The following is a 26994-nucleotide window of genomic DNA, read 5'->3' as shown; positions in this document are numbered from 1 at the left end:
GTCCCCACCCTGCCTCCTTGGCAGTTTGTAGGAATCAGTTGGCCTCATGAAAGTGTGCTGCCTGCTGCAAGGGGCATTTTCCTAATCTTCAAGGGCAGGGCAGGGCAGGCCGTCACAGTTCCTCAGTGTCCAGTTTCTTGGGGGCTACGTGGGCTAAAGTCTGGCAAGGATTTGCTCCTCCACAGGGGGTCTTAAGAACAATTGAGATGAGAAGAGTTGTGGTTTGGGGGACTGCGAGGGAACATGAGCCAGAATCCATACTTGAGGTGCAGCTCAGAAATAGCAGCGGCATCGATTGGCATCTCAGGAGCTGCTGTTTTGATTCTGCCGTCACCTCTTTGAACTCTATGCATTGATTTGCACGATGCAGATAAACAGCAGCTTTGGTGCTGTGTTTGTTAGGGCTCAGAGTCAGTGCAGGCTGCTCTCCTTGGGAGGCGAGACCTTCTGGAGGGGGGTTTTCTGATGAGTATTAAAAGCCAAGTCCCCTGTTGCCCCAGGTTTGCTGGAATTGTCCCCCAAACACAGGGCTGAGAAGGAGTAAAAATAATTCAGATTGCCAACTGGTATTTCAAATCCCACTTCATATTTCAGTGTCTGAAGAAAACCACATTTCTCTGAATTTCAACATTTCATCCTTGATCTTTTGGCTTTAAATTTATACCTTTAATGTAAGAGAACCGAATCAACTATTTTTTCATTCTGTCGATAAATCACTTGTTCCCGTTTTGTTTATAGTTTTCAGAACGCCTCCATGATCCTTTCAGTAGGAACATGTTGGCGATGGCGATCTGTGTTGATAAAGCCTCGGATCCTGTGTCCTCTGCCCTTCCTGCCTCTCTCAGAACAGCAGCAATTAGCAACTGAGGGCAGATTTTTTTTCTACTTTCTTCTACTTTTTGGGCAACTTCCTGACTTTATTTTCTAACTCCTCCATGAAATTTTAATTTCTACCGTCGTATTTTTAATATATATATTTTTTGAGACAGAATCTCACTCTGTCACCCAGGCTGAGTGCAGTGGCACAATCATAGCTCACTGCACCCTTGAACTCCCGGGCTCAAGCCATCTTCCTGCCTCAGCCTCCCAAGTAGCTGGGACTACAGGCCCATGTCGCCACACCCGGCTAATTTTTACATTTTTTTGTAGAGTCAGGGGTCTTGCTATGTTGCCCAGGCTGGTCTTGAACTCCTGGCCTCAAGTGTTCAACCTGCTTTGGCCTCCCAAAGTGCTGGGATTACTGGTGTGAGCCACTACTCCTAGCCATATTTTAAATTTCTAAGAGGTTGGTTGTATTCTCTGAACGATCTTTTAAAATAACATCCTGCTGTTTTGTGTGGGTGTGTGTGTGTGGAGGGGAGCATATAAATGTCTGGTATTTCTTAGTGAGTGTTTATATTGAAAAAGTTAAAAATGTAAGTTGAAAGCTCTGTTTGTATTGGGGCTTGTCAACTGCTGCACACATGGCCTTTAGTTAGGGGATCCCAAATATCAGGAACTCTGGAGCTTTTTTTCCTCTTACCTAAAGGGGAGTCTTCACTGCTTCTGTGTGGGCTTATCCAGCTTAGGGTGAACAGCACCTGGCCCCTCACCTGTGCCTGATGTCCCCAAGCCCAGCTCCGTCTGATGCAGGCTTCCTGGAGAGTAAAGCTCTGAGTAAAGGTTATGTGGCCTGGGGTTCCAAGGTTATGTTGTTGTGTGGCCTTTCAACTGATCTGTTTTCAGCCATACCCTCCAATGCTTGATGTTTTCTGAGATTCTGCGGCATGAATTGACTTGCTTCTTTATTGGCTTGTCTCCCTGCCAGCAGTTTGGTTTCAGCTTCTTCATTCTCAGGGACTGCTTGTCCTCCTGGATTTTGTTGATATCACTTGTCTGGTGTTGTCTCTTCTCCTATCTCTTTGACCTTGTGAATTTGTGTCTTTTATTTCTTAAACCACTTTACAAGGGCTTTGGAAGGGAGTGGATATAAATGTGTGCATTGAATTCCCAGTGTGTAACTGGACCCTCGTCCTAATCAGCTTTAAAGATTTATTTAAGAGAGAAAGAACTAAGACAAGACCATTATATAATTAAGCAAAATTTGGAAGTTATTACCCAACCATCAGATTCTAAAGAGAAAATGCTAGAAACATACAAACTAGAATTAATGGTTCTTAAAGGGTGACACCTAGGGAAACAGATTACGTGTCTTTTGAATGCAAGGTTTTGAACAGAATGAATTCTGTTTGTGCCCAAACAATGTGATATGTTCACATACTTCTTCTCTAGATCCCTCCCAAGATTTCAAAATTTCTGAAAATACATCCATAGTGAACATGTTCATTTTTGGTTAAATATTATATACATGTCAGACATGTTTCTGAAACTTATTTTTACCATACTTCTTTTATTTCTGTGAAAGCAATACAATTTTATTATAGAAAATATTGGTAAGAAATAGAAGAAAATATCCCCCCACTCCCTCTCCCAGTCTCATCAACCGGAAATAGCCAGTCTTGTCCTCCGGTTATCTGTGAGGTCAGAGTTGCCGCCCTTCATCTTCATGGTTGTATCCTCATTCTTTCCTAGGACACTGGGGTTGGGAAATCAAGCATCGTGTGTCGATTTGTCCAGGATCACTTTGACCACAACATCAGCCCTACTATTGGGTAAGTTCCTATATGTCGTTCTCCTTCGCGTTGCTTCCTTTCACAGCATCAGAATGGCCACTCTGTCTGTGCCTGAGCCTTCAGGCAGGGCCACAGTTTTCATCCCAGCCCGTGAGAATCAATCCTAGCTGTAGACCGACAGAAATTCAGGGGCTTCTGAGTATGTGTCCAGGCTTACTGTCCCTGTCAGTCATTTTTTTTTCCTAGTCATCCTTCCTCATGCTACCTCCTAAGGTCATTTCCTTGATCTCTGAGAGCATTATTCTGCAAATCTTGGCATTATTTCAAGATGGAAGACGATACGCAGAGCAAATCCCAATAGTTCTGCTCTAAGTTGCCTGCTAGTAAACCCTGAAAATGCCATCCACCCGTACCTCAGCACTGTCTGCAAAGTCTGTGGAGCAGATTGACTTTCCTTTTCTGGAATTATCTTTTTTTTTTTTTTTCTTGAGACTGAGTGTTGCTCTGTCATGTTGCCCAGGCTGGAGCGCAGTGGGGTGATCTTGGCTCACTGCAACCTCCACCTCCGGGGTGGATTCTCTTGCCTCAGCCTCCTGAGTAGCTGGGATTACAGGTGCACGCCACCACACCTGGCTATTTTTTTTGTATTTTTAGTAGAGATGGGGTTTCACCATGTTGGTCAGGCTGGTCTTGAATTTCTGACTGAAAGTAGTCCACCTGCCTCAGCTTCCCAAAGTGTTGAAATTACAGGCATGGGTCACTGCGCCCGGCCCCTTTTCTGGAATTATCTAATGCCAGCGTTTCCACTGTCATGTGTGGGGAGGGGTGGAAGTGCATTGTTCAATTCTCCTGAGCTTGGGATGCAAAATTCTTTTCCTGTTCATCTCCCCTTTCCAGTGGGCTCCTTGGCCGCGTGTGCTTTGGCTCTGCTGTTCGGGAAGTGCCTGCTTTTTCACTCTTAGAACTTGGCCTCTGCTTACTTTTCACCCTGAAGATTTCAAGTTTTTGTAGGCGATGTATGTCTTTGTCTGTATGTTTTGGGAAACCTGTAAGATTGTTGAGAATGGGAGACTGTATCAGAAGTGGAGAAAAATCATGGCGGGGAATAAATAGATGCTCAAGAGTACTTGGCTGATAGGCCAGGGGTTGGAACTGTGTAGCTGAGAAAACCCACATTTTGTAGTTTAAAAATGACTTAAAGAAACATACTCATGAAAATCTCAAGAATTAGGAAAGGTCTGAGATTTTACCCTAATTGCAGCCTGCAACTTGTTAACAAGTTAGCAGTTGTGACTTGTCAGCCTGACTCAGTTTCAGGGATGCTGGCAGAAGACAGAAGACCCCCGAGTCAGAGACAGAGGCAATAGCAATAGCCAGAGTATTCGCAAAATAGGGTCACATTAGAGTCAGACACCTCACATGCAGGGGGCTGTGTTACGGGAGCGGAACCCCAAGCTGAGGGAACGCAAGTCTTCTACATGGGGCAGTGAGTATGTCTGTCCTCGGCTACAGAGAGAGACTCCCCCCTCCAAGGATGCTTGCTGTGCAGGTTGAGCATCCCTAATCCAAAAACCTGAAATCCAGAATGCTCCCAAATCTGAAACTTTTGAGTGCCAACGTGACGCTCAAAGGTAATACTCAAAATGCTCATTGGGATATTTCAGATTTTGGAATTTCAGCTTTGGGATGCTCAACTGGGTAAGTATAATGCAATTACTGCAAAATTAAAAAAAATGTATATCCAGCGGTGGTTCACGCCTGTAATTCTAGCTCTTTGGGAGGCTTAGGTGGGCAGATCACATGAGGTCAGGAGTTCAAACCAGCCTGGCCAACATGGTGAAACCCCGTCTCTACTAAAATTATAAAAATTAACCAGATGTGGTGGCACGCGCCTATAGTCCCAGCTACTCGGGAGGCTGAGGCAAGAGAAGGTGATGGTTGCAGTGAGCTGAGATTGTATCACTGCACTCCAGCCTGGGCAACAGAGCAAAACTCCATCTCAAATAAATAAATAAATCCAAAATTCGAAATACTTGTGGTACCAGACATTTTGGATAAGGGATACTCAACATGTACAGGCATCCTTGAAAACGCTATCCAGAAAAAAGTGTTTACTTGCAAGATGTGCACGTTGTGAGAGACCATAAAGAATTGGCTCCCAACATAGGCACTTGTATGATAGGTATACTTTTTATGGAAGAAATTGGTTTCACTCTGCTCTGGAATGTACTCTTTTCTCTCTTATTTTTCACTTTGTGTGTGTTTTTTATAATAAAGAGCAGAACTGATAAGAGTGATTAACTGTGAAGTACGGTTCCAGAAGATGGAGGAGAGATTTGTGCTTTCTACTTTCTAAACTTTTGTTTAAAAAATTTTTTAAAATAAATTCCTTTTGTAATGAGCTTTTTTTTTTTTTTTTTTTTTTCTGAGATGGCGTCTCGCTCTGTCGCCCAGGCTGGAGTGCAATGGCGCGATCTCAGCTCACTGTAACCTCCGCCTCCCGGGTTCAAGCGATTCTCCTGCCTCAGCCTCCCGAGTAGCTGGGACTACAGGTGCCCGCCACCACGCCCAGCTAATTTTTATACTTTTAATAGAGACAGGGTTTCACCATGTTGGCCAGGATGGTCTCAATCTCTTGACCTTGTGATCCACCCGCCTCAGCCTCCCAAAGTGCTGGGAGCCACCGCGCCCGGCCTGTAATGACCTTTTTTAAAGTAAAAAGACAGTGCATACTTATACCACAAATTATGGGCAGTCCATAAAAATGACAAGCGTAAGTGTTAAGCATAGGTATAGGCATCATAAATAGGGTAGTTACATAATTTTGGTCACAATCTGTTGGTCAAAGAAAGTTGCTGTGCCAGCCCAGATTAAAGGGGGAGGAGACACAGGCTGCCTTGTGGTGGGAGGAGCCGTGTGTGCGTGGACTGAGGGTCGGGGATGGGTTGCTGGTACCATTTTGGAGACAAACACAGTTGACAGTGTTTTGTCTAGTAAATGCATTTCGGTGGTTTGGAGTTTTAAAAACTTATGTATTACAATTGACCCTTGAACAACTCAGGGATTAAGGGTGCTGACCCCCGAACGGTTGAAAAACCACCTGTAACTTTTTTTTTTTGAAACAGTACTTGGCTCAAAAGTCTTGCTCTGTCACTCAGGCTGGAGTGCAGTGCCAAGGTCTCAGCTCACTGCAACCTCCGCCTCCCGAGTTCAAGCGATTCTCCTGCCTCAGCCTCACAGGTAGCTGGGATTACAGGTGCATGCCACCATGCCCAGCTAATTTTTGTATTTTTAGTAGGGACAGGGTTTCACCATGTTGGCCAGGCTGGTCTTGAACTCCTGACCTCAGGTGATCCACCCGCCTTGGCCTCCCAAAGTGCTGGGATTATAGACGTGAGCCACTGTGCCCGGCCCCACGTATAACTTTTGACTCTCTCAGAACTTACCTGCTAATACCTGACCATTGACCTGAAGCCTTATGGAGAGCATAGTCAATTCACACATATTTTGTAAGTGATGTGTATTATATACTGTATTCTTACAATAAAGTAAGCTAGATAAAAGAAAACATTACTAAGAACATCATAAGGAAGAGAAAATGTATTTACTATTCATTACGTGGAAATGGACCATCATAGAGGTCTTCATCCTCATTGTCTTCACATTGAGTAGGCGGAGGAGGAGCAGGAAGAGGAGGAGTTGGTCTTGCTGTCTTGAGGGTGGGAGAGGCAGAAGAGATCGAATTAGAAGTGGGCCCGTGCCATTCAAACCCATGTTCAAGGGTCAACGGTCTATGGAAACTCTCTGCACTTTCTTCTCAGTTTTTCCTGTAAACTAAAAGTGCTCTAAAAAACTGTTATTAGTTTAAAAATTATGTCTTAGTTTTTAAAATTATGAAAAAATTTATACTATGCAGCAATATATAAAATAAAAAGTGACGTCAGAGGATTTTGCTAGCTCTTCAATCCCATATTCTTCAATTTACATATTTAGAGTCCAAAGTGCATGTTTAACATATTTCTTATAAGTACTTTCTGTGGACATGCAGGTATACAAGCTAAAAATGAAAACGTATCACACTTTACCTAACAAGCCACAACATACATTCCCAGCCCATTTAGGTCCTCCTTATTCTTTTTCACTGCTGGTTGCCAGCCTCTGGGAAACTGAGTCAGGCTGCCAAGTGATGACTGTTAACTTGTTATTAAGTTGCAGGCTGCAATTAGGATATAATACAAGTATGCCCCGTGCAATATTTGGGACATGTGTATACTAAAAATTTATTAGTTCTTTATCTGAAATTCAAATTGAACTAGCATCCTGTATTTGTATTTGCTGAATGTCACAACCCTTACCTCACCCCTCCTTTGGCTTAAGCCAAGCTGGTTGTAATAGAAGCAGGCAGTTGTGCAATAGGGGCTTAGACAGGTGACTCAACTTTAATTGTGACACAGGCAAGATTAAAGTCTAATTGTTTTGATTATAAAAGTTCATGTTCGACTGGGCGTGGTGGCTCCTGCCTATAATCCCAGCACTGTGGGAGGCTGAGGCAGGTCGATCATTTGAGCCCAGGAGTTTGAGACCAGCCTGGGCAACAGGGCGAAACTTGGTCTCTACAAAAAAATACAAAAATTAACTGGGTGTAGTGGCATGTGCCTGGAGTCCTAGCTACTTGGGAGGCTGAGGTAGGAGGATCACCTGAGACCTGGAGGTTGAGGCTGCAGTGAGCTATGATTGTGCCACTCTACTCCAGCCAGGGCAATAGAGTGAAATACTGTTCCAAAAAAAAAAAAAGTTCGTGTTCACTCTAAAAAAACCCAAAGAACACAGAATTCGTGAAACTAGGAATCTTAGTGTACATACAGTTTTTTTTTTTACTCTGTGTTTTCTACTTAATATATTTTGAACATTTTTTACAGTGGCACATAATCTTCAAAAACATGTTGAAAGTATTTTTTCTGATTATAAAAGTATTATATACTCATCACAAACAACTGAAAATGAAAAAAAATCATGAGGAAAAATATGTTAAAAACCCATAATCTACCTCTTAGAGGTAATTACTGTAAACATTTTGTTATTTTCTTCCAGTCCTTTTCCTGTATAAGTGTGTGTATGTGTTATTTATTCAACATCATTTTGTGAATTTCATGCCATTAAATAGTCTTTAAAAACAATTTTTAATGGTTGTATTTTTCACTTCAGGCATTTAGGTTGTTTAAACACTTTTGTACTTTTATAAATAATGTTATGAGGCTAGACACGGTGGCTCACGCCTGTAATCCCAGCACTTTGGGAGGCCAAGGCAAATGGATCACCTGAAGTCAGGAGTTCAAGACCAGCCTGGCCAACATGGTGAAACCCCATCTCTACTAAAAATGCAAAATTAGCCAGGCATGGTGGTGTACGCCTGTAATCCCAGCTATCTTGGGAGGCTGAGGCAAGAGAATCGCTTGAACCCGGGAGGCAAAGGTTGCAGTGAGACGAGATTGTGCCACCGCACTCCAGCCTGGGTGACAGAGTGAGACTCTTGTCTCAAAAAACAAAACAAAACATAAATAAATAATGTTACGATGTACCTCGTTGGGCATAGATACCCGTGTATACTGCTGATTATTTCTTTAGGGTAAACTCTTAGCAATGGAATAGAGAATAAAAATATATTTAAGGCTCTCAATGGATATTGCCAAATTGTTTTTCAGAAAGGTTATCTCTGTACCAGCTTTAGGTATATATATATATTTTTTTTACAATTTTTAACTTTATAAAATTGTAAAAGTTTGTATGATTTTGAATTCTATTCTTTTCCTCTAACTTCAAATGTTCGCATTTTCTCATGGCTTAATGTTTCTTTGTTAACACAATTTTACATGATGGCAGCATGGTATTGTGTGCTGTTCTTTTTTCTTTTTTTTTCTTTTTTTTGAGACAGAGTCTTCTCTGTTGCCCATGCTGGAGCACAGTGACGCGATCTTGGCTCACTGCAACCTTTACCTCCCAGGTTCAAGCAATTCTCATGCCTCGGCCTCCCAAGTAGCTGGGATTACAGGCACGTGCCACCACACCTGGCTGATGTATTTTTAGTAGAGACAGGGTTTCACCATGTTGGCCAGGCTGGTCTCGAGCTCCTTACCTCAGGTGATCCGCCCACCTCGGCCTCCCAAAGGAGTTTACAGGCGTGAGCCACCGCGCCCGGCCCTGTTCGCTTTCTAGCTCGTCCCTTGCTTTTTCTCTGGAGTCAATGTTAGGCTCAGCCCTTCCACCCTTATGTATTGTCTTCTTGATATAATTTAACTTCTTGATTTAAAAATTGATGAAAATTTTCCCTCTGAAATTTTGAGAAAATGTTTTCAAACACCAGTTACAGAAAAATAAAGCTAGTGGGAACACTTTCTAAGTGACACATGCAGTTTTCCTGGAAGGTGGCATAAATGGAACACTTTTAAAACATTTGAGTGATTTTCCAAAAGCTGGTAGATTCGGTGGGCTGAGGAACTGGCTTATATTAATATATTTGTTTTGTTCAGCCTTCACAGTGCTGTAAAGACTTTAAGCCAATAGAGAATCAGGAGACTTGCGCGTAATAAACTTGCATTCCTGGTTTCTCTTGAAAAATCAGTGGATTTGCAGCCCTGGTGCCCATTCCTGTGTGGTGGGAGCCAGCAGGTGCCGCTCCGCATGGGTGGCCAGGCCTCTCGGCTTCATGCCATTCCCGCTAGGTATTGTTACTATTATGTTCATCAGTATTAACGTTCACACCTAGCCCGCTTCACTCATTTATATGTCCTGCCTGGTCCGTAGACATTTTAGTTCCTGGCCCTGGCACTGCCTTCTTGGCGGTAACCCTGCTGGCCGCCCCCAGGCCCAGGGCGGTTAGGGGACTTGCCTAGGTGCATGCAGCCCGTGAGCAGCCCACTCATGGCTCACACCAGTGAGTCCACTCTCAAAGCCCACCCTTGTTCTTCCCACTGGAATCACACGACCATTGGTAAAATGCCATGGGCTGTAAAATGCCATTGCTTCAGCATTAAAAGAGTTAATTCTTATGGCCTGTCTGACTCACACTGAAAAACCTTGGCTCTGCTATTCAAGCAGATTGCATTAACATCTTGAGTGTGTGTGTATGTGTGTGTCTCCCTTTTTATTTCAACTTTTGTAAGGAAATTATGTAACTTCTCTGCCAGATTTTGGTTTCCACAGATAATGAAGTCAGTTTAGTAGGGCCAGTGCGCCTCCTCCACCACTTCGGAGGGTGATCTACACAGAAGAAAAGATGCCTGAGGTTCTTATTTGTTTTGTTTGTTTGAGACAGGGTCTTGCTGTGTCACCCAGGCTGGAGTGCAGTGGCGCAATCATGACTCACTGCAGCCTCCACCTCCCAGGCTCAAGCGATCCTCCCACCTTAGCCTCCTGAGTAGCTGGGACCACAGGTGTGAGCCACCACACCTGGCTATTTTTAAATTTTTGTTTTTAATTAAATCTTTTTATTTTTGTGGAGATGAGGTCTCACTGTGTTGTTGCCTAGGCTGGATAAGGTTCTTAAGATCAAAAGCTAGCAAAGACTTAAAAACCAACAACAAATCTCAGTCAACCAAACAAAGCAATGCCTTCCTACTATTACTAAAGTTCCTCCTCACAGCTCACTGTGAACCAAGGGGAATTTCACAGGTATCCATTTCCCTACTTGTCCCTACAAACACCTTCTGTTTAATGCAGAGTAGGTATTGGCCCCATTTCACAGAACAGGAAACCAAGGGGCTTTACGGGCTGTTTAATTGAGTCTGGCAGCGAGGGCCTCTGCCTCCTCTTCCTGGTTAGGCCACTACACTCTTCTTTCACCAGGAACCAGGCAGTCTTCTGGGATTTGGGTTTTCCCCCCCTTACCTGCCCTGTGGAGGGGTTGGACTGGATATTTTATATTTTTTCCAAGATTTTAAAGGCATGAACTTTGTTTTCTAACCCTGAGGAGAACTTTTTAAGGGTAGTAGGGTTGCTGTATTATTTATCCCAGCACCTAGAGTATACTGAAGAATAAATGAAAATCTGACTAACATCAAAAGTGAAAACAAAAACAAAATTTTGATAGAGTTGTCTAATAAAATTTTTAAATGAGTTTATGGAAAAAAATCTAGAACAAAGTTAAAGGGCAAATGTTAAACTGGAAAAATATTTAAAATATACTACTACAAAAGTTTAGTGGAAAATACTCAAAAAACGAGTAAGAAAAGGATGAATACCTCAGTTGAAAAGTGGGCCACGGTCATGAACTCGAGAAAAATTCCTTTACAAAGAAAAATGCAAGTGAACAACAAATGTTAAAATGATGTTTAAGCTTGCGATAAGCATAATGAATATAAGAATAAGATATTTTCTACCTAATACATTGAAAGAGATTTGAAAGATTAATAATGGTTGAGGAAAAGGCCATCTCATACACCACTAGGGACATGTAGGTTGGTACAAACTAAGTTTGGCACATGTAGCGAAAGTGGAGTGTATCTATTTTTGTTTTATTTGTTTATTTATATATTTTTATATATTTATATATTTTTAGAGACAGAGCATTGCTGTGTCACCCAAGCTGGAGTGCAGTGGCACAATCATGCCTCACTGTACCCTTGACCTCCTGGGCTCAAGGGATCCTCCTGCATCAGCTTCCTGAGTAGCTGGGACTACATGCACAAGCCACTGTGCCTGGCTGTTTTTTTTTTTCTTTTGTAGAGCCAGGGGTCTTGCTATGTTGCCAAGGCTGGTCTTGAACTCCTGGCCTCAAGTGATCCTGCCACCTTGGCCTCCCAAAGTGCTGGGATTACAGGTGTCAGCCACCATGCTCGGCTCTACTTTCTAAAAATTAAGTCTAAGGATATAGTTGTACAGGGACACAAAGATGTAATTATAAGGATATTCACTGAATCATTGTCGTAATAGTGAACAATAGATAACCAAAATGTCCATCGTTAGGGTATTGAATAATTCCATAACATAATGTATGATCTTCAGTCATTTTAGATGATATTGATGTATATTCATAGAAATGGAAAGATTTTAGGTGATTTTTTTTTTTTTTTTGAGACAGAGTCTTGCTCTGTCACCCAGGCTGGAGTGTAGTGGTGTGATCTTAGCTCACTGCAACCTCGGACTCCTAGGCTCAAGTGATTCTCCTGCCTCAGTCCCCGACGTAGCTGGGATTACAGGCACACGCCACCACACCTGGGTAATTTTTGTATTTTTAGTAGAGACGTGGTTTTGCCATGTTGGCCAGGCTGGTTTCGAACTCCTGACCTCAAGTGATCCGCCCCCATCAACCTCCCAAAGTGCTGGGATTACAGGTGTGAGCCACTGCGCCCAGCCGATTTTAGATGATATTGATCTATATTCATAGAAAAGGAAAGATTTCCAGGATATATAAAGTTGAGGAAAAGCAAAATTCAGATAGAGTATGATCAATTTTCAGAGCAAAACTTATGTTAAAATAGAGCGTCCTGCAAACTCGGAAGCAGATCACAAGGGGTGGTCACACTGCATGCAGTGTGATTGACATAAAGACTGATGTTACTTGGGAAGAAGCCTGGAAGAGGAGGAAGAGGAAAGAAAAAGAGTCGGGAACAGCTCTTACTCAGGGATGCTGGACTTTCAGGGATGTGGCTGTAAAATGCTCTGAGGATGAGTGGGAATGCTTGGACCCTGCACAGCATCGTCTATATAGGGACCTGATGTTGGAGAGCTGCAGGAACCTGGTCTCCATGGCAGGAAATTCTCTTCCTGACCCGAATATTATCTTCATGGTGGAGCAAGGGAAAGACCACTGGTCAGTGGAGAGTCACGTGAAAATAGCAAGAAAGCCAAAAGAATGGGAACATATCAAAGGTGTGATCAGAGTGGTGCTGCGGCTCAAACAGAAACACATGCAAAGATCTTATCATGGTGGACAGCTTTCATCTGGTAGGGTGTCATGATACATATATCATATTTGCATATATATAGGTTTTCACCTACGGTTCCTGGCTCCTAACTCCCAAACCCTTGTTATAATCTTGGGGCACTTTAGGCCTCAGAAAACAGAATCACTATCTGACCTTCTCCTGTCCTCCTTTTACCTGCCCAAGGCAGGACTCTAATCTGATCGCAGGTCCTTCCAGAGAGAGTCCTGCCCCATCTTCTAGAGGAAGGATGCTACTCAGAGAGGCCAAGAAGAACCTGAACACACAGGCCTTGCTGGGTTTTGATCATGCACTTTTTGTCCAATCACATTTTTACAAGATGGTTAAGAATGCTTGTGTAGGTCGGGCACAGTGGCTCACGCCTGTTATCCCATCACTTTGGGAGGCCGAGGTGGGTGGATCACCTGAAGTCAGGGGTTCGAGGCCAGCCTGACCAACATGGTGAAACCCCTTCTCTACTAAAATTACAAAAATTAGCCAGGTGTGGTGGTGCATCCCTGTAATCCCAGCTACTCAGGAGGCTGAGGCAGGAGAATTGCTTGAACCCAGTTGCAGTGAGCCGAAATCATGTGACTGCACTCTAGCCTGGGTGACAGAGTCAGACTCTGAGAAAGAAAGAAAGAAAGAGAGAAAGAGAGAAAAGAAAGAAAAGAGAATGCCTGTGTAATGAAGCCTCTGTCAAAAAAAGAAAAGGAAAGAAAGAAAGAAAGAGAAAGAAAAGAAAGAAAAGAGAATGCCTATGTAATGAAGCCTCCATAAAAACTTAAAAGAAAAGTGTTCAGGGCGCTTCTGGAGAGCTGAGGTTCCTGGAGAGTGGCGTCCAGGGAGGTCGTGGCAGCTCTGTGCCTCTGTCTGCTTACCTTGCCCTAAGCGTCTCTTCGTCTGAATCCTTTGCAGTATCCTTTATGAGAAACTGGTCAGTATAAGTAAGTGTTTCCTTGGGTTCTGTGAGCCGCTGTAGCAAATTAATCGAACCCAAAGAGGGGTCGGTGGGAACCCCAACCTGAAGCCTGTCGATCAGAAGTTCTAGAGGCCCGGACTTGGGACTGGTGTCTGTGGAGGAGCACTCTTGGGTACTGAGCCCTCAACCTGTGAGACCTGACAGCATCTCCAGGGAGAGAGTGTCAGAATTGAATTGGAGGACACCTAGCTGGTATCTGCTGCTGGTGGTGGGAGAACCCCCAACAGATTTGGTCATAGAAGTTCTCTTCTGTGTTGATGGTTGTGGTGTGAGAGCAGAGGAAAAACATGATTCTAGAGAGTTATCCCCTACACATCTGGCTTCTGGGAACTCTGCTTCCTTCTCTCGGAGGGATATCTTTCCTGTATGTGCAATCAAGGAATTATCCCCCAAAGGGAAAAGTAATACAGGAGAAATATTCCACACAGTGTCATTGGAAAGACGTGAAGCCATGAAGTTGAAGACTTGCTTCAGGGAAATCCGGAAAAATAGACACTACTTTGAGTGTCAGTGGAGAAGTGATGAAAGCAGTTACGAGAGTGCCTCAAAAAAAATCTCACTGTTAGAAGAGACCGACATGATAGAAGGGATGCAGGCAACAAGCCTATTAAAAATCAGCTTGGATTAAGTTTTCAGTCATATCTGCCTGAACTACAGCTATTTCAAGCTAAAGGGAAAATTTATGAATGTCATCAAGTTGAAAAGTCTATCAGCAATGGTTCCTCAGTTTCACCACCCCAAATAATTCCTTCTAAGCCCAAATCCATATTTCTAACAAGTATGGGGCTTACTTAATCTATTCTTCCTTACACAAAACAGAAAGCACACATTAGGGAAAAACCTTACAAATGAAATGAGTGTGGCAAAACCTTTAATCATGACTCACTCTATGCTGTATATTAGATAATCCATCCCAGAGAGAAATGACATAAATGTGATTTTTGTAGCAGGGTTATTAGTCAAAAGTAAAACCTTGCACATCATTGGAGAGAGTTTATACTGGAGAGAAACTCTACAAATGTAATGAATGTGACAAGGTTTTCTGTCGCAATTCACAACTTGCAAGACATTGGAGAATTCACACTGGAGAAGAACCTTACAAGTGTAATGAGTGTGGCAAAGCCTTCAGTGTGCAGTCAGCACTTACCATCAGGTGGTCTGTACTGGAGAGAAGCCTTCCAAATGAAATGAGTGTGGCAAAGGTCTTCATGCACAATTCACTTCTCCCACAGCATCCAATAATTCATTCTTGGGAGAATCCTTACAAACACAATGATTATGGCAAACCCTTCATCGTGAGTTCAAGCATTAATTGACATCAGAGAGTCCATACTAAAGAAAAACCATAGAACCATAATGTATGTAGGAGAGGCTTTATCCAGATTTCACACTCACTAGACATCGAAATAAGCATTTTTGATGAAACCACAGAAATGTAATGTGCCTGCTGAGGCTGTCGCCCAAAGATCAAAACTGTAGAACAACAGAGGAGTCAGATGAGGAATGACTCAGTCTTTAGTTCTCCAAGATTAACTTTCGACATTCCATACTGCAGAACAATTACAAGTCAAAATGTGTTAAAACTCATGACATGATATCTATCAAAGGTACCAGGATGTTGGGCAGTGGCCAGTTACCTTCAGGTTATAAAATATTTTATTCAATTATTTGAAGATTCTTGAAAGGCTACTTTACTACTTATGACTTTCAACTTGAACTTTGAAATAAAAGGGACAAAAATCCAGAATATACAAGCAACTCAACTCAACAGCAAAGAAAACCCAAATAAAATGATTTAAATTGGGCAAGGAATCTGAGTAGACATTTCTAAAAAGAAGACATACAAATGGCCAACAAGTTTATGGAAAAATGCTCAACATCACTATCATCAGGGAAATGCAAATTAAAAACCACAGGAAGATATCATCTCTCTCCAGTTAGAATGGCTATCATTAAAAATACAAAAAATAACGAATGCTAGCAAGGGTGAAGAGAAAAGGGAATTCTTGTACTCTGTTGGTAAATTAAGCACTGTGTACGTTAGTACAGACATTATAGAAGACAGCATGGAGGTTTCTCAAAAAAGCTAAAAATAGAACTGCCATACAATCCAGCAGTTCTACTACTGGGTATTTATGCAAAGGAGAGTGAATCAGTATATCAAAGGGATACCTGCACTCACAGATTTATTGCTGCACTATCCACAACAGCCAAGCTATGAAATCAACCCAAGTGTCCATCAACAAATGAATGGAGGCTGGCGTGGTGGCTCACACCTGTAATCCCAGCACTTTGGGAGGCCAAGGAGGGTGAGGTCAGGAGTTTGAGACCAGCCTGGCCAACATGGTGAAACCCTATCTCTACTAAAGTAAATTACAAAAATTAGCTGGGCATGGTGGCACATGCCTGTAATCCCAGCTACTTGGGAGGCTGGGGCAGGAGAATCACGTGAACCTGGGATACGGAGGTTGCAGTGAGCTGAGACTGCGCCACTGCACTCCAGCCTGGTTGGCAGAGTAAGACCCCATCTCAAAAAAACAAAACAAAGTAAAATGAATTAATGGGTAAAGAAAATGTGGTATATATACACACCGGAATACTATTCAGCCATAAAAAAGAATGAAATCCTGTCGTTCATGGCAACATGGATGAACCTGGTGGACATTTCGTTAAGTGAAATAATCCAGACACAGAAAGAGAAATACTACATGTTCTCACTCATATGCGAGAGCTAAAAAAAGAGCTCATAGAAGTAGAGTAGAATTGTAGTTATTAGAAGCTGGGAAGGGTTGGGGGAAGGAAGGGTAGGGAGAGGTTGGTCAACAGTCACAAAGTTATAGCTAGATGGGAGGAAAATATTCTAGTGTCCTGTAGCACTGTAGGATGAATAAGGCTAACAATAATTTAGTGTATATTTTCGAAAAGCTTGAAGAGAGAATTTTGGATGTTCACAACACCAAGAAATGATAAATGTTCAAGATGATGAATATGCCAATTACCCTGATTTGATAATTACACATTGCATACATGTATGTACTTATCACTCTGTATCCCATAAGATGCATAATTATTGTGTATCAGCTAAAAATAAAAGGAAACAAAGAACTGAATGGATAATCCCATTTTAAAAGTCATATACAAATAATTGGGGAGGACATATACCAATTTATTAGCAGTGACTATGGCTGGGTGGTGAAATACGATTGGTTTTGATTTCCTTTTTGTTTTTTTGAATTTCTTTTTTATGAAATACATATGTTGCTTTTAAAATGGGAAAAGTAATAAAGATATTAACATTTTTGGAATATATTAGGTCTTCCCAGTAGTCTGAATATACATTTTAAACACTTTTAAAGAAATAAAAGAATAGATGTGATTTTGATAATACTGGATTTGTCACTTAGAATACTTAGAATTTTCATTTAGTGCAATTGTAGGTTGGTAATTAGAACTCTCTAACTATTATTAGCCTTTGGTTTTTGTGGAGATAGTGTGGGAATTGCAGTAGACTTTTCTACTTGGGACTTCTGTAATTGGCTCTTATTCTTAGAAGATTTAGAGGCTGAGGAAATATTACTATGATGAATGCTAGTGGACCAGGCTGGACTATATGAAAGTAAGGTAAAGAACCCCTGACTCTTTACCCCGAAAACCCCAGGGTCCATCTCCTAATAAGAACATAATGAGGACACCATGATCATACCTACAAAATTAATTTGAATCAGTGATAATATCTTGCATATAGTGTGAATTTAAAATTTTTGAGTTGTTTTTAAAATATCTTCTTGTGGGGGTTAGGGGGTACAGGGTCTCACTATGTCATCTAGACTGCAGTGCACTAGGGCAATCTTGGCGCTTCACTACCAGCCTCAAACTCCTGGGTTCAAGCTGTCCTTCTGCCTCAGTCTTCCGAGCTGCCAGAACTACAGGCTGTGCCATAATGCTCAGCCGATTTAAAAAAAATTTTTTTTTTTTTGTAAAGAAGGAGTCTTACTCTGTTGCCCAAGCTGGTCTCGAAATCCTGGCCTCAAGCCATCCTCCTGCTTCAGCTTCCCAAAGGGGTAGGATTACAGAAAAAAGAGCCACCACACCTGGCCAAATATATTTTAAAGCTGTTTTCCCCCTAATCTGGGATCCAGCCAAGATTCATATATTGCATTTGGTTGTTTTGTCTCTTTCCTCTCAATCTAGATTCTAGAAGAATCTCCCTGTATTTTTCTGGTTTGCTTCTCATGACATTGACTTATTTGAAGCATTCAGGCCAGCTTGTCTTACAGAATGTTTCACATTCTACATTTGCCTGATTGTTTTCTTACAATTAAATTCAGACTAAACATTTGTGGCCAGAATGCTGTATAGGTGATGTATCTACTTCTTATTCCATCACTTCAGGAGGCTCTCATACCAGGTTGTCCCACTACTGGGGATGCTTGCTATTTTTTAATGAATAGGAAACTTTCTGTCATAAAAGTCAAGGCTGTTGAACATTCCTGGTATTTTTATACCGTTCATGAGCACAAAGAAAATGCTTTTTAAAAGGAAATATGCAAAAAATAAAATAGTGTTTCATGATCTACTGAGGCTTTAAAATCCTTTCTTTTTGGACTTAAAAGGGAGGAAAAAAGAATCCTTCCTTTTTTATAGAGAAAACATAAATATGTGTTAAGCTGCCAATCTTCGTCCTTGCATTTATGCAAGCAGGTTGGGACTTAGATGTAGTATTCTATTAGTTGCTACTAGTGTTGGATTCATATTAGCATAGTAAATATGTAAGGCAACTTTTTCTTTATGCCATTGTAAGACCAAAAACATTACATGCCAACATACCAGCTGCCATTTTCACTCTTAATTATTTTAAGTTTTTAAAATCCGAGGTTGTATTCTTTCCTGAGATCTGGGGGTATTTTAATAATTGAAGCTAACTGGTTTTAGAAACATGATCTTTTTTTTTTTTTGAGATGGAGTCTTGCTCTGTCACCCAGGCTGGAGTGCAGTGGTGCGATTTTGGCTCACTGCAGCCTCTGCCTCCCGGGTTCAAGTGATTCTCCTACCTCAGCCTCCCAAGTAGCTGGGACTACAGGCACCCACCACCATGCCCGGCTAGTTTTTGTATTATTTTTATTTTATTTTATTATTATATACATATTTTTTGAGATGAAGTCTCATACTGTCACCTAGGCTGGAGTGCCATGGTGCGATCTTGGCTCACTGCAAGGGACTGCAGGTGCCTGCCACCACTGCAAGGGACTGCAGGTGCCTGCCACCACGCCGCCACCAGGCCTGGCTAATTTTTTGTATTTTTAGTAGAGATGGGGTTTCACCATATTGGCCAGGCTGGTCTTGAACTCCTGACCTTGTAATCTGCTCACCTTGGCCTCCCAAAGTGCTGGGATTACAGGCATGAACCACCGCGCCCGGCCGGAAACAGTCTTTTGAATGCCTCCTTTGTTTTGTTTTGTTTTGTTTCAAAACCCCCAGTTGAACTAACAGAAAATGAGAAATATTTTCTTTTGGGTGTCATGAGTCTTCTAGCCCTTTTCTCGTCTTAGTGGTTCCCAAGGACCAGGGCTTTTTGGGGTCCTGCTGAGGTGTAGCATTTAACTTGTTTGATTTGTGAATCTTTGTGAAGAAACAATGCAGTAATGTGGAGATGCTGACTCTCTTTTTTCAGGGCATCTTTTATGACCAAAACTGTGCCTTGTGGAAATGAACTTCACAAGTTCCTCATCTGGGACACTGCTGGTCAGGAACGGGTGAGTATATGCTGTTTTTTGGTGAAAACAAGATCCAGTGAAAATAAGATCAGCTTCTGAAGGTTTGTTTGCATTAGACAAGACTCTTGGTTGCAGGTGGCAGAAACCTAGCTTGAAATGATGTAAGCAAAAAGAAAATGTACTCATTAGCTATGTGAAAAGTCTAAGTGGGTACCTAGGGTGAGGCGGGGCTGAGTTCAGGTCCCCAAACGTGTTGTGAGAGGAGCCCATCTCTCTTTATTTCTGTTTCTTTCCATTTAGTGCAATTGTGGTTGCACTGTCGATTTGGTTCATTTTTAGGCAGACTCACCCTCCCTCCTTACCTCAAGGGTGGTAAGGATGGCCCCAAAAGCATCTCTACACCTACCTTCAGCCTTTTTAGCAACTACTGGGTGAGCATGCACCTCTTCTGCAAGTGGGAACATACATCTTAATGCCTCTGAGTTCTCATTGGCCTGCCTTAGGCCCCGTGCTCACTCCTGAACTTCAGGTGGTACCTTGTTCTGGAGGGTTTGGTGCCCCTACTGGTGGGACCCGGCAGTACATTGACCCCTAGAGGCAAGGGCTGGTGTCAGCCCCACCTGAACCACGTTGTCTGGAAGTCAGGTAGGCTTAGCGCCCCAAGGAAAATCTGAGGTCTCTTACTGGAAAAATGGGTCAATTAAAACAGCTGGGTTATCAAAACAGTGGATGACTTCTCTTTTACTCCTAATTCTCTTTATTTGCTGAAAATACTTATGGAGAAGACTATATATTTTAGAAGGTCATGGCTTTAGATTCAGAAAAGGGAAATGACGAATACTAACACAGTGTCTATTGCTGGATACTTGCATAATAACTAGAGCGTATATTATAAAAGTTGCTGTGTCTTGCTGTGTCTCCCAAGCCAGAGTGCAGTGGCACAATCATGGCTCACTGCACGCTTGACCTCCTGGGCTCAAGAGACCCTCCTGCCTCAGCTTCCTGAGTAGCTGGGCTACAGGCACAAGCCACTGCACCTGGCTGATTTTTTTTTTCTTTTGTAGAGCCGGGGGTCTCGCTATGTTGCCCAAGCTGGTCTTGAACTCCTGGCCTCAAGTAATCCTCCCACCTTGGCCTCCCAAAGTGCTGGGATTGCAGGTGTCAGTCATAATATAAAAGTTGAGGCCGGACGCGGTGGCTCACGCCTGTAATCCCAACACTTTGGGAGGCCAAGGTGGGCAGATCATGAGGTCAGGAAATCGAGACCATTCTGGCTAACACAGTGAAACCCCGTCTCTACTAAAAATACAAAAAATTAGCCGGGTGTGGTGGTGGGCGTCTGTAGTCCCAGCTACTCGGGAGGCTGAGGCAGGAGAATGGCGTGAACCCAGGAGGCGGAGGTTGCAGTGAGCCAAGATCACGCCACTGCACTCCAGCCTGGGCGACAGAGCGAGATTCCAGCTCAAAAAAAAAAAAAAGTTGAAACGGATAGCCAAGCAGAGATAACCAATACCTTGTCTTAGCCAAGAGCTGTTAGCTTGATTGAAATTATCAGAGTTGATGACTATGGAGTAAATTGGTAGAATTTTCCCTTGTCTGATCCAAACTCAAATGTCACCTTCTCTACCTCCCTGTTTAAAATGTCACCACCTCATTTTCTTGCCCTACTCCACTCACTTCCTGCTTCATTTTTCTCCACAGTTCTTATCATCTTCCAATATATTATTTAATTCACTTTATTTTGAGACAGGGTCTTGCTCTGTCACCCAGGCTGGAGTGCAGTGGTGCAATCACAGCTCACCTCAGCCTCCCGAGTAGCAGGGACCACAGGTGCTCACCACCACTCTAGGGTAATTTTTAAATTTTTTTTGTAGAGACAAGGTCTTGCTGTGTTGCCCAGGCTGGTCTTGAATTCCTGGGCTCAAGCAGTCCTCCTGCCTTGGCCTTCCAAAGTGCTGGAATTACAGGTGTGAGCTACTGTTTGGGGCCTTAATTCAATTATTGATCTGTTTATTGTCTTTCTAAAAGGAAGAATCCAGGATTCAGGATAATCTATAATTTTCATTATCATCTCCTAACTAATCAAGTGGTAATTTATATAATTTTCATTTTACCTAAATTCCCTTTTAAAACAAAAGTTCCCATATTTGTAGATTAAAACATTTTTAAAACACTGCTGAAAGAAATCATAGACATAGACACGAACAAATGGAAACACATCCTATGCTCATGGATGATTAGAATCAATATTGTGAAAATGATCATACTGCCAAGAGCAATCTACAAATTCAGTGCAATTCCCATCAAAATACCACCATCATTCAGGCCGGGCGCGGTGGCTCATGCCTGTACTCCCAGCACTTTGGGAGGCCAACGGGAGTGGATCATGAGGTCAGGAGTTCGAGACCAGCCTGGCCAATATGGTGAAACCTTGTCTCTACTAAAAATACAAAAATCAGTCGGGTGTGGTGGCATGCGCCTGTAGTCCCAACTACTTGGGAGGCTGAGGCAGAAGAATCACTTGAACCCGGGAGGCGGAGGTTGCAGTGAGCTGAGATCATGCCACTGCACTCCAGCCTGGGTGACAGAGAGAGACTCTGTCTCAAAAAAAACAAAAAACAAAAAAACAAAAAAAGCAACCACCGTCATTCTTCACAGAACCAGAAAAAAAAATCCTAAAATTCATATGGAACCAAAGAAGAGCCTGCATAGCCAAAGCAAGACTAAGCAAAAAGAACAAATCTGGAGGCATCACATTACCTGACCTCAAACTATACTATTACGGCATAGTCATCAAAACAGCATGGTACTGGTATAAAAATAGGCATATAGACAAATGGAACAGAATAGAGAACCCAGAAATAAGCCAAATGCTTACAGTCAACTGATCTTTGACAAAACAAACAAAAACATAAAGTGGGAAATGGACATCCTATTCAACAAATGGTGCTGGGATAATTGGCAAGCCACATGTAGAAGAATGAAACTGGATTCTCATCTCCCACCCTATGCAAAAATCAGTGCAAGATGGATCAAAGACTTAAATCTAAGGCCTGAAGTCATAAAATTCTAGAAGATAACATTGGAGAAGCCCTTCAAGACATTGACTTAGGCAAAGGAATCATGACCAAAAACCCAAAAGTGAATGCAACAAAGAAAAAGATAAATAGATGGGACTTAATTAAACTAAAAAGCTTCTGCACAGCGAAAGAAATAATCTGCAGAGTAAACAGACAATCCAGAGTGGGAGAAAATCTTCACAATCCATACATGTGACAAAGTACTAATATCCAGATCTACATGGAACTCAACAAAATCAGCAAGAACAAAACAAACAATCCCATCAAAATGTGGTATAAGGACATGAATAGACATTTCTCAAAAGAATTTATACAAATGACCAATGAACATGAAAAAATGCTCAACATCACTAATTATCAGGGAAATGAAAATCAAAACCACAATACGATATGGCCTTACTCTTGCGAGAATGACCATAATCATAAAATCAAAATATAATAGATGTTGGCATGGATGTGGTGAAAAGGGAACAGTTTTACACTCTTGATGGGATTGTAAACTAGTATAACCACTGTGGAAAACAGTATGGAGATTCCTTAAAGAACTAAAAGTAGATCTACCATTTGATTCAGTAACCCCACTCCTGCGTATCAACACAGAGGAAAAGAAGTCATTACACAGAAAAGATACTTGCACATGCATGTTTATTGCAGCACAATCTGCAATTGTAAAAATATGGAACCAGCCCAAATGCCCATCAATCAATGAGTGAATAAAGAAAATGTGGTGTATATACATATATATATACACACACACCATACAATACTACTGAATACTACTCAGCCATAAAAAGGAACTAAATAATGACATTCACAGCAACCTGGATGCGACTGGAGACCATTATTCTAAATGAAGTAACTGAGGAATAGAAAACTAAACATCGTATGTTCTCACTCATAAGTGGGAGCTAAGCTATGAGGATGCAGTAGCCTAAGAATGATGCAATGGACTTCGGTGACTTGCAGGAAAGGGTGGGAGTGGGGGTGAGGGATAAAAACTACACACTGGGTACAGTGTACACTGCTTGGGTGATGGGTGCACCAAAATCTCAGAAATTACCACTAGAGAATTTACTCTTGTAAGCAAACACCACCTGTTCCCCAAAAACCTACTGAAATTTAAAAAATAATAATAAAATAAAGCTAAAAGAAGCGTGCTAAAATAAGCACCTAATCTTAATCTAAAATTATAGATGTGGAATTGCTAGTTCAGAGTCTCTGATACATACTGTAAAATCCACCTGTTATTTGGACCCACAGTGTTTCACTGTTATGTTCTTTCACTTGTACCCAAACTAAGTATTATATTAAAATGAGAAAGAAAAAATAATCCTTTAAAAAATATATATTTGCTTTCTAATGACTTTAAACTTTTTTCATATTTTTTAGCCATTTCATTTCTTATCTTAATAATTGAATGATTATAGCTTTACCCACTTTTTTCTTGGGTAATTTGTAAGAATCTCTTAACATTAAATTATATATAATGTCTCCATTTGTTATTTATATTTTAATTTCTATTTTAGGTTTCTAATGGTCAAACTTGTTTTTTAGGGTCAAATCAATAATCTTGTCTTTTATGAATTCTGCTTTAGAATACATGCTTTAAAACACCTTCAGAATGCTAAAGTAAATGTTAATTAAAGTTATATTAAATATTTAAATCAAACACATTTTCTTAAAAAATACATTTTAAACAGTTTTAAGAAATAAATTAGGATGAATATTCTGGCCTACAAATGCTAACCTCATTAGAAAGTCTTCTATTTTTCTGCTAAATTGAGAACACAGACTTCTGTGCACGGGAAGCAGCTGCCTGGGGCACCTCTTTAACTCCATCAGCTGTGCCTGCCTATTCCTCAAATGAGGTGACCCATTCAAGGAAAAATGTCGACTTAAGAGACCTCACTTCTTGATATACGTGTGTGTTACTTGTAGTTGATCTGCTGGTTTTTTGTTTGTATTGTTATGTAAACTTAAGAAGAGAGAGTTTCTTGATTCCCTTTTTACCTCTGGCTATGAAATAGTTGCTTTTGCAGCTGCCTTTAATGAACACAATAAGTCAATTTTGCTAATCGCTGGCTTAATGTCAGCGATGCTTCTGCTTCTCCTCCTGGCTGATGTTCCCTGATGACTTGCTGTGTTCCATGTACTGTTCTGAGTGCCTGTGTGTACTGATGCATTCAGCCCTCCTTGCAAAAGCACTTTGAGGTAGAAACTGTCGTTATTCCCATTTGCAGGTGAGGTCATTGAGACACAGAGACATCAAGTAACTTGCACAATGTCGCAGAGCTAATAAGGTGTAAAGCTGAAAATTGAATCCAGCAGTCTGGGTCCTGAGCTTTGTAGTTTTATTTTGATTGAAAAATCACACAAAAAACCATATGGTTGAAAGTAAAACTATCCAAACTCCCACTACCCAGATATTTCCACTATGGATATTAGATGATCATTCTTCAGATATCTGTACGTGATTGATAATTTTATATCAATGGGATTGTGATTCTTTATAACCTGCTGTTTTCATTTGATATTACAGTGTCACAAAGGAAAGATTTCTGTGTGATCAAAACAGAATGTTTAACACTTATCTCTAACAGGCTATTCAGGGAATAGTCTTTTGATGAAACTTGAAATCTGCGAAAATGACTATTGCAGTTTGTAGTTTGTTCCATTTACCATCACAAAGAAAAATACCAGTGGGAAGTTTTCAGATGACGATATTTCTAATTATTGTGATTGCTTTTCCTAAAATTTGACTTTTAGAGGTTGTAGACATCTGACTCCATTGATACATCCGTAATTTTAAAGAAACCACTAGTATTATACGTGCAAGGCATGACTCCACAGTAGGGATATTCTTTCTCTATACTTCGAGGAAGACGGATTTAGTTTGGGATAACGATTTCAAAGTGAACATTTTTAGAGTCTAGATTTGTGGAGAGTGTGTGACTGATATCCATATGGCTATGTGGTCATCTGATCTCCCCAGCCCTCGACGGCCTGATTTCGTTATCCTTGGGCTGTCCTTGTCTGGTGTCCCCTGGTGGAGTCTTGCATCTCTCCAGTAATGGCAATTTTTCAATTGTTTTGGCAGCTTGTTGCTGGCTTTAATTGTGCTTGTAATGATGTTGCCTAATGTTTGAGCTAAAAATAAATTCCCTGCTGTTGCTTGTGCCTATTGCTATTTGTTCTGTCTCATTAATTATTGGAGTCCAGTGAATTTTATTACCCCTCTTTATCATCATAGAAATGTTATTGTTCTTTTAGTTTTCATAATTTTAAACAAACAATCACTTTGGGTTTATGATTTGACAATATAAAGACAGATTTCTTTTTTTCTTTCTTATTTTATTTTATTTTATCTTTTTAAGACAGGGTCACACTCTGTCACCCAGGCTGGAGTACAGTGATGCAATCATAGCTCACTGCAACCTCAAACTCCCAGGCCTAGTCAATCCTCCTGCTCCAGCCTCCTGAGTAGCTGAGACTACCAGTGTATGCCACCATGCGCAGCTAATTTAAAAAAAAAACAACAAAAACTTGGGCCAGGCACGGTTGCTCACGCCTGTAATCCCAGCACTTTGGGAGTCCGAGGCGGGCAGATCACGAGGTCAGGAGTACGAGAGCCTGGCCAACATGGTGAAACCCCATTTCTACTAAAAATAGAAAAAGTAGCTGGGCGTGGTGGCACATGTAGTCCCAGTTACTTGGGAGGCTGAGGTGAGAGAATCACTTGAACCCAGAAGGTGAAGGTTGCAGTGAGCTGAGATTACACCACTGTACCCCAATCTGGGTGAAAGAGCAAGACTCCATCTCAAAAAAAAAATTTGGTAGAGATGAGGTCTTGCTATGTTGTGCAGGCTGGTCTTGAACTCCTGGCCTCAAGCAATCCATTTCACTTGGCTTCCCAAAGTGTTGGGATTATAGGCGTGAGCCACCAAGCCTGGCCAAAGACATAGATTTCTGTGTCCTTAAAGGAAGAAAGCTCCACTCAGTGCTTTGCTTGTGTTCATGATTCAATATTTATTTATTTGTGGAATGATTGCACCAAGTTCTGCCTAACATACACAGAATTCTGGTTAATGCCCTACTTACTGCCCAGTAATAATTCTGTCTTATATTTGTGGTACAAATTTGTACTCTTGGAAAATTGTTTTTTCTTCTCCTGAGCACGGGAATCTCAAAGGATCCTCCTTCTCTTTGTATAAGAGAGTATTCGTTCTATTTATTTTTATTTATTTATTTTAGAGACAGGGTCTCACTCTGTCACCCAGGCTGGAGTGCCATGGCATGGTCATAGCTCACTGTAGTCTTGAATTCCTAGGCTCAAGCGATTCTCCTGCCTCAGCCTCCAGAGTAGCTGGGACTACAGGCACGCCACCGTGCCCAGCCTATTCATTCTTGATACTCTGTCTGAATGTTGCTTTTTAAATCCAACTGTGTGTCATGGGCATCCTATCTCATTCATTCAGTGGCGATATGGTAATTCATAGGGTGCGTCTATTAACAAAAATGTTTTTTGAAAAATTTAACCATTTCCCAGTTGAATCCCATTTGTTGGAAGCTTGACATTAGTAAGATTTGTGCATGGTGTGTTGGTACCACCAAAGGCTATGAAGAGGGGAAGAGTGCCATTGGGCTCCCTCTGTTGTACCATCAGTGTAGCCTTTGGGAAGTTTTTAT

General features: G+C 41.5%; 1 protein-coding gene across 1 annotated transcript in view; it reads left to right on the top strand.

Moving 5' to 3' along the window:
- RAB31 (RAB31, member RAS oncogene family) overlaps positions 1-26994 on the top strand; it is a 154382-nt gene that overhangs the window by 64782 nt on the left and 62606 nt on the right. Inside the window, exons 2-3 of the mRNA XM_054460787.2 lie at positions 2572-2651; positions 19186-19267. Coding sequence (XP_054316762.1) covers positions 2572-2651; positions 19186-19267 — 162 coding nt within the window. The remainder of the gene's footprint in view (positions 1-2571; positions 2652-19185; positions 19268-26994) is intronic.

Source organism: Pongo pygmaeus, chromosome 17 (genome assembly GCF_028885625.2).
Source record: "Pongo pygmaeus isolate AG05252 chromosome 17, NHGRI_mPonPyg2-v2.0_pri, whole genome shotgun sequence".
Taxonomy (NCBI): Eukaryota; Metazoa; Chordata; class Mammalia; order Primates; family Hominidae; genus Pongo; species Pongo pygmaeus.
This window is presented reverse-complemented; position numbering and strand designations above follow the sequence as displayed.